The sequence below is a fragment of the Peromyscus eremicus genome, chromosome 19 (genome assembly GCF_949786415.1).
Source record: "Peromyscus eremicus chromosome 19, PerEre_H2_v1, whole genome shotgun sequence".
Classification (NCBI taxonomy): domain Eukaryota; kingdom Metazoa; phylum Chordata; class Mammalia; order Rodentia; family Cricetidae; genus Peromyscus; species Peromyscus eremicus.
In genome coordinates, this window is record NC_081435.1 from 38,639,583 (window position 1) to 38,647,207 (window position 7,625).

Consider the following 7,625-nt stretch of genomic DNA (forward strand, 5'->3'; position numbering starts at 1 on the left):
AGAATAAGAAGAAAGTGAATCTAAAATAATTCCGCCTATGCTATATTTCTGGTCCAATATTTTGTTTTCTGCAAAGTTTGGGGCTCTAGGGACAATTTATCAACAATTTCAGCCCTGCCAATATCTCTGCTCTGAGAAATGAACAATGAACACAAGGCCTGCTACCTGCTTAAGGACAGAAATGAAAGGGTGAAATAACAGGAGAAGAGGAAAAAAAATGAAATAGAAACATGTTAACATCTAAAAATATTCTGCCTCAATTGAGAGACGAGAGTTGAATACCTTAGAGAGATTCCATTGGGGAAGAGGAATTATTCTTTCAAAGAGGGTTTCTGAAGCTGCAAAGGCTATGTTAGGCTGAGGTCCATAGAATGCTCTGATGTCATCATTGAGAATCCTCCAGTAGGCCTGTGACCTTTGACCCTTAACAGCCATGCAGCGTAGTGAACACTGGACAGGGCTGCTGTTTGATTAAGTGACCTGAGTTCTTCAGCCAGTTAAGATACTTGATTATTTTTTAATTTGTGTCCACTAATCTCAACGGATTTCCTGAAGGTCAAAAAGGGCCAGCCAACCTGTAGGGAAACGGTGAAACTGGACTTTAAGTATCCTTCAAGGGACTATTTTGGCCGACACTATGAAAAGACGACAAAAGAGGAAACATCTGGAAATTGAAGACTCCCAGGAAGGTGATGAGGAGGCAAGAGGTATGTGCTGGGCAGCTTGTCTGAGGGTACAAGGGATGCTGGTCAGCTTGAGCTGACCAGAAGTGATTGAGGAGGATTTAGGTGAAGTGGAGAAGCAGAGATCTGCTGATGCTGCCAGATCTGTCTCTAGAGTTTCACTGGCGGGGAGACAGTGCAGAGAGTCCAGATGCCCACGGCAGAAAGATAGTCAGTTGTGCTGTTTTATGAACTTCCCTCTTGGCATTGGCATTTCCCAGGCACTGGCATTTGGAGCTATGGACTCCAAGCTAGCTGAGGTCCCAGCTATATGACTCAGAGGTGCAGATTTTCAGAGATCCCTTTCTGAGTGCATATCTCTTATTCTTTTTTGTTTCCCCCTTGGAACCATGGGTTGGAGATGTGATGGGGGTTGCTAAAAAAGTGAGTTTCATCGAGTCTTTTAGGAAAGAGTAAAAAGTAGCCTAATGAGTAAAAGGGCCTGAGAAGTATTTTGAGAAATAAAATGCTTATTCAAAAGGTTAAGAGTTTGTCTAGGGTTGATGTCATATTGAGACCATGAAGATTTTATTCCTTGAGTAGAAAGAATTTATAAGTGGTCCATTAGAGTTTGTGGATGTACAGGTTTTAGACTTTCCAGAGGAAATGAAAAAAAGAAAAAAAAAAAAAGGGAAGGATCTGATCAGAGACCACAGTCATAATAGATGGGGTGAAACTCACCAGGACTCTAGAGAAAGCAGAGGACATTAATAGTTGCTGGCTTGTTTCCTAAGATGCATGATAACTGCAATTACTACCTTTGAAAACATAACCTGTGGTCTGGAGAGATGGCTCAGTGGTTAAGAAGACTTATTGCTCTTGCAAGAGAACCTGGGGTCCATTCCCATAACCCACACAGTGGCTCACTACCATTGGTAACTCCAGGTCCAGGGGATCAGTGCCCTCTTCTGACCTCCTTGGGCACCAGGAATTTAAATGGTGGTGCACATACATACAAGCAGGCAAAACACTCGTACACATAAAATAAATATAAATACATTAAAATTAAAAAAATAAGTGGCTTGCTGTAAAAGGGTTGTCAGGTGTAGGAAGTGAGGCAGAATAGTGGCCAGCCTAGATGCTCAGATAGAGGCTTTTGCTCAAAGTAGAGCCCATCAGCTGCCATGGGCCCTGGGACCTGAAGACTGTGGGCTGCGCCCAGAGAACAGTGGTTCAAAGCACTGTCAAATTTTCACTGGCAGTTACAGGAAAGTGAAGAGGTTTTTGGTTCCCCCACTTAGCTGCATATTTTAGAATGTTTTGCCCAGGTATCCTTATTGGGAGGAGAAATAGTAGGTGTTTGGGTGAGAGAGTATCACTAACTGTAAAGCATGTAAGGTGAAGTTATTGTATTCTTGTCTGGACCTGGCTGCCACTCAGTATATGCGATAATACATACAAAGCTCTTGTAAGGGTCTTCCATGAGACAGCCACACATTTCCCATATGAACTCTGATACAGAAAGATGTCCCATACCTTCATACTTTGAGACCATGTAGCTATATAAACACACCATCTCTTTACCACAGGCACACACAGCCCATGCATACATGACAGTCTTCTCTTCACACACTAAGTTCTACTGTGAGTGTGTGCATGCATGAGAGGGAGGAAGGGAGAGAGGGAGGGAGGGAGGGAGGGAGGGAGGGAGGGAGGGAGAGAGAGAGAGAGAGAGAGAGAGAGAGAGAGAGAGAGAGAGAGAGAGAGAGAGAGGCAGAGAGAGAGAGAGGCAGAGAGACAGACAGACCCACATAAACATAAATACTCTAAGATATTCTTAAATATCATATAAGGATCAGTCACATGTTATTATATGTCACATCTGAGGAAAACTATACATGTAATAATACCAGGCCTGTTTTGTACAAACCACAATAAAACACAGAATCATCTGTACCTTTTATTAAGGTTGCCAAATAAAATATAAACTATACTTAAATTTGAATTTCAAAAAAGTTGCAAATGATCGTTTAGTATGAATGTGTATTAAATACTGTATAGGACATATTTACTCAAAAAATGTGTGACTTACTTGAAATTCTAACTTAACTGGATACGAGACATTTTTGTTTATTGCATCTGGTAACCCTTATATACTGACCATAAGCTGACCTAATATATAATTACTTATTTCTGCTCAGTTCTTACCTTTCAAGACTAAAATGGAAAGTCCAATTTGAAGATGGACTTAAGCTCAGTATTCTCAGAGCCTAGAAAAGTGCCTCATATATAATAGCTATTTATTAAATATTGCTTCAGTGAATGAAACCCACTTAACAGATATGGACCACATAGGAAAGCTTACATATTTCCTAACTGCTGATTCTCTAGATAGAGACCATATTTCTACTGTTTTTACCACATTGATCTCACAATTATTAAAGGCTGCCTTATACAATCACTGTTATACTCTTATTTTTAAAATTTTATTTATTTTTATGTGTATGGTTTTTTTTAATGCATGTATATCTATGCATCATGAGCATGCATGATGCCTACAGAGGCCTGAAGAGGGCATTGGATCCTCTGGGGCTGGAGTTACAGATAGTTGTGAGCTAAGATGTGGGCTCTGGGAATCAAACCCAGGTCCTCTGCAAGAGTAGCCAGTATTCTCAACCACTGAGCCATCTCTCCAGCCCCTTCTCTTACATTTTTAGTGAAGACACTAATAAAACAACTTGTGGCTGTGATTAAGAACTAGAATATCCATTAGGGCCAGATTCCAAGCCATGTGTACTGGCCGTAATTGCTAATTCTGTCAGACACCAGTAAGTATTTGCTGGATGGGTAAACGATGTACAAACATGGCCAACTGCCATATCTTTGTGTCTCTTATATCTCTCTCAGGAATTTCAAAGTCACAAGAGGATATCTCTCAGCCTGAATCTACTGGAGTGGCCAAAGCCCAAAGCCCAGGGGTAGGGGAGGTCTCCTCTGCCTCAGAATACTTCTCCTGTGTTTCTTCTCCACACAAGCTCATCCATCGTAGTAAGGGTGCGAGGCTCCTTGGGTGCGACATGCTTTGGGCATGGGGCTTCTTGGGTGAAACTCTTTGGGTATGGGGCTCAGGGTGCAGTGCAGAAGGCATGTAGATTCAAGGATAAGGCTGAGAGGAAGCCCAGGGAAGTTGGAGTTGCTCAGGGCTCTGTAGAGGAGCCTAGATAGATTTCAGAGCTACTAAGGGAGTTGGAATTTGGTGTGGGAGATCCGAAGCCACAGCTTCATCATGGCGAGAAGTCATGAAACAGTGGATAGAAGGGTCTGGGCTTAGGGCAGCAGGCTAAGAAGCCAGATAAGTACCTTTAGAAGAACTGTGTGGTTTCTGCCTTTGGATTCTCATTTAGAGCTCTGCATAGTTGCTCAGCACAGATGTTAGGGCAGTGGGACTAAGCACAGACTCAAAGACTTCACACATAGGCATACTCCACACAGATTTGTAATTCTCTGGACACATACAACATGAAAATGTATGACCCATGATGCTGTCCTTGAACACGATAGCCTGCATCCCACAAATAACACATCGATGAGGTCACAGGCTCCCATCTTTACTGCATATACACTTTGCCTACACTTCGTACACTCTTCACTCCTCACTACCACACTCCACACTCCTAAGTACATGCCATCTGCTAATATCCCCATACATAATAAAACCACAGCATATACACTGCCCAATAAAGCAAACAATAAACACCAAGCTCATCCTTTAATCACATCACCCCAAGGCCTCTTCTCCTGTGTCACACTCTCACTCACGTTTCCTCAGCTCTCTCTCTGAAGATGCTCTTCTATTTCTAATTTCAATGACCAGGAACCCGGAAACTACAACAAGACAGTTCCAAGCCTAGATCATCCCGAGACCAGGTTCCCGAAGGAGTGGCAACGAACAACCCCTCACAGCACGCCTCCTCATCCTGCCCATCCTACAAGACTTGCGTGTCCTCTCTGTGTACAAACAAAAGGGGGAAAGGGGATGAAAATATACTACATGAAGGTGAAAATGAAAAAGGGTGTGGCCATCTCCTGGGAAACGAAGGAAACCTCAGAGTCCCTAGAGAAGCAGCCAAGGATGGAAGAAGCCACCCTTCCCGAGGGTGTGTGGGTAGGCGCTCCACCCTCCGATGTGTCCACCAGAAACCTCCTGTCGGACAGTGAACCCAGTGGGGAAGAGAAAGAACATGAAGAAAAGCCAGAGTCAGACAGCCCACCAGCGTCACCCACGGTGGAAGAGAGACCCAGGGCCAAGACTCCTGACTGGCTGGTGACCATGGAGACTGGATTAAGGTGCATGGCCTGTTGCAGAGTCTTTACCACCATGGAGAACCTCCAAGAGCACGTGCAGTTTGGGATCAGGGAGGGCTTCAGCTGCCACGTCTTCCACCTCACCATGGCGCAGCTGATCGGCAATGCGGAATCAGAGAGCATCCAGGAGGAGGAAGAAGACAACGCAGAGGAGAAAGAGAGAAGCAAGGAAAAGACGTCGGAAGAGCAGCAGTCCACAGAGGAAGACGGGGCGAAGAGAAACCCTGGAGCCAGTGTCCAGGCTGTATGTTTGATTCTCCAAAGGACAGAAGTGAGCAAGGGCTGGGTCTGCTGAGCAATCTGTGCCTCCAATGCAGACTGGCACCTCCATCAGGAAGAGAGGGGTGTTTGTCAGCTCTGGGAATGATGGAAGGGTAACCAGGCCCTCTGCTTCTTGCTCAGGAATCTTACATTACTGTAAATTGGGATGTGTCCCGGGCTTTTCAGCTCCTGCAGGAAGTTCAGATCATTTCTAAGGGCCGACAGAGCCCCTTGCCTCCTTAAGAAGCGTACTTATTTTGGTTTCCACGCACCAACTGAGATTCCTGGGTTAGAGGATCCTGGAAGATGGGGTGGCCTTCTCTTGGGAGAGGTAAGGCCCACAGGAATAGAAACCTCACAGAACAGGGAGCTCACAGAACAGAGGGCAGGGCTGTGCTGGGCTGTTTGGAGGCACACCCAGTTCTCCTAGGGAAACTGACCTTTAACAAGCGAGAAACTGGGGAGTTTTGCCTGGAAACTTTCTCTGTTCCTACACGATTGTCCTCTACTTTAAGAGGAAATAGTGTTGTCCCTCTGGGCAGATAGCTCAGCACAGCCTCAGGGAACAGGAACGACCTGGAGAGAGGATGGGGACCCACATAGCAGCAGGATGAGAGGTTTGGGTCTTAAACTCTTCAGTCTGAGCTGAGAGCTCATTGGCCCACTGGCCCATTAGCCCTGTGGGGAAAATGGAGCCGTAAAGAGAGGAAAAGGAGCCCCGTGGAAGTGAGGTCTCAAGAAACCTGGGCATGTTCTAGAACTTTCTGCTGCAGTGGAGCTGGCCATGAACTCCCTGTGGTATGCGCGCGACTGTGGAGTTCAGATACAAGGAAAGGGTAATTTGCTAGCAGTAGTCACGGCACTTCTCATCTCCTCCTGTTCTGCTGTATTTCTTCTTTTCTCCACCCCAGGAAGAAGAAAGGACCATCCAGACAGCAGTGGAAGCAGACAGAACGCGCCACTTGTGTAAAGGGAGACGAAAAGAGCAACACTCAGTCCAAGACATAATCGTATGCAATAAAGATTGTTTTCCAAACCGCGCCTGGCTGCGTTCTTAGCAAAGTAATCTAGCTGCCCATCCAGCCACCCACCTCTAGAAGTTGATCAGCGGGGTTTCACTACAACATTCATGCCTGTCTGTCTTTGACTGTGGGTCCCGCAGACTGAGATTGCAACTGTGTGTTTGAAAATCTTCCATTTAGCACATTGTCTCCTTCAGATGAGATGAAATTTTTTTTGCCTTTATTATTACTATTATTTTTTATACATTCGTATACTGGTCTTTTAAAATCTGACCCCAGCACCTCTGAGCTAACCACTGCTACCAGCCACTGGAACCAGGGTTATTGGTACTGAAGACGATTATGATGCTGGTTGTGAGGTTGTCCACGGTCTTTGGAAGGCGAGGGACAGTAACATAGTAACATGTCTCTGAATCTGAATAGAGCAAAGAATGAACCTAGAGTGTCCTCTAGGGTTAGAAACAGTGTAAAGTCCAGAGTTTGTTAGTTTAAATACAATTAATATCTAACTCCAAAGTCTAAGGAGTTGCTTATGGCCTGCTCAGTGGGAGGGAATTCATGCCTGGGCACGGGAGGAGCTGGATAGGGTATGGGCATGGGGTAGAAATTATGTAAAAAAAAAATACACGTATGAAATTCTCAACATAATAAAAAAAATTAAAAAAAGAAATAATGTAAAGCCCGTTCTCTGAAGTCCAGTCAAGTAGACCCCACAGTGGCCTGTAATTCTGAGCATTTTCCTCTCACCGGTCCTTCCTCACAGTGTGAGATGCCCATTTGCCAGCCCAAGGCTCCTAGTTCTAGGGCTCTTGTTTGAATACGTTTTTCTTGGGAAATAGTTCAGATGTGTGTGACGTTTTTAATGATAAGCACCAGTGGCTCCACCCTGCAGCCATGGTAACTTCATGATGTTGTGTCTTTTGCTGAAGTGGGTTTGAATTGAAAAGGATTTCAGATACAAGCAAACCCCACTTTCTCACACTTTCTCATTGCCTTCCATACATGCATACCTGCTATAAAATCCTGCAACCTATTTGCCACTCTGAAGCATGTTTTGGGGGTTTCCAGCTTTTTTTTCCCAGTATGTTCAGTATGGTAGTTGTTTGTTTAGTTTAGTTTTTATAATTCATCCTATCAATATGTTAATCTTACATTTACTTTCTTTATCTCTTATTTGTTATTTACTTAAATATTTTTCACGCAATATACTTTTTATCACATTTCCTCCATTCCCCCTATATCTCTCAGGGTCTACCCATTTTACCCATTCCACTTTATGTTCTCTCTCTCTCTGCTTCTCAAAAAAGAAGCTCCA

General features: G+C 44.3%; 1 protein-coding gene across 1 annotated transcript; it reads left to right on the forward strand.

The window, feature by feature from the left end:
* The first annotated feature begins 416 nt into the window (after window positions 1-416).
* Window positions 417-6,324, forward strand: Fam170a (family with sequence similarity 170 member A). The gene is given in 7 exon segments (XM_059246106.1): window positions 417-707; window positions 3,570-3,716; window positions 4,537-4,688; window positions 4,690-5,233; window positions 5,236-5,298; window positions 6,200-6,243; window positions 6,246-6,324. Coding segments are annotated over 7 exon segments (1,071 nt in total). The 5' UTR covers window positions 417-637; the 3' UTR covers window positions 6,297-6,324.
* Window positions 6,325-7,625: the final 1,301 nt, after the last annotated feature.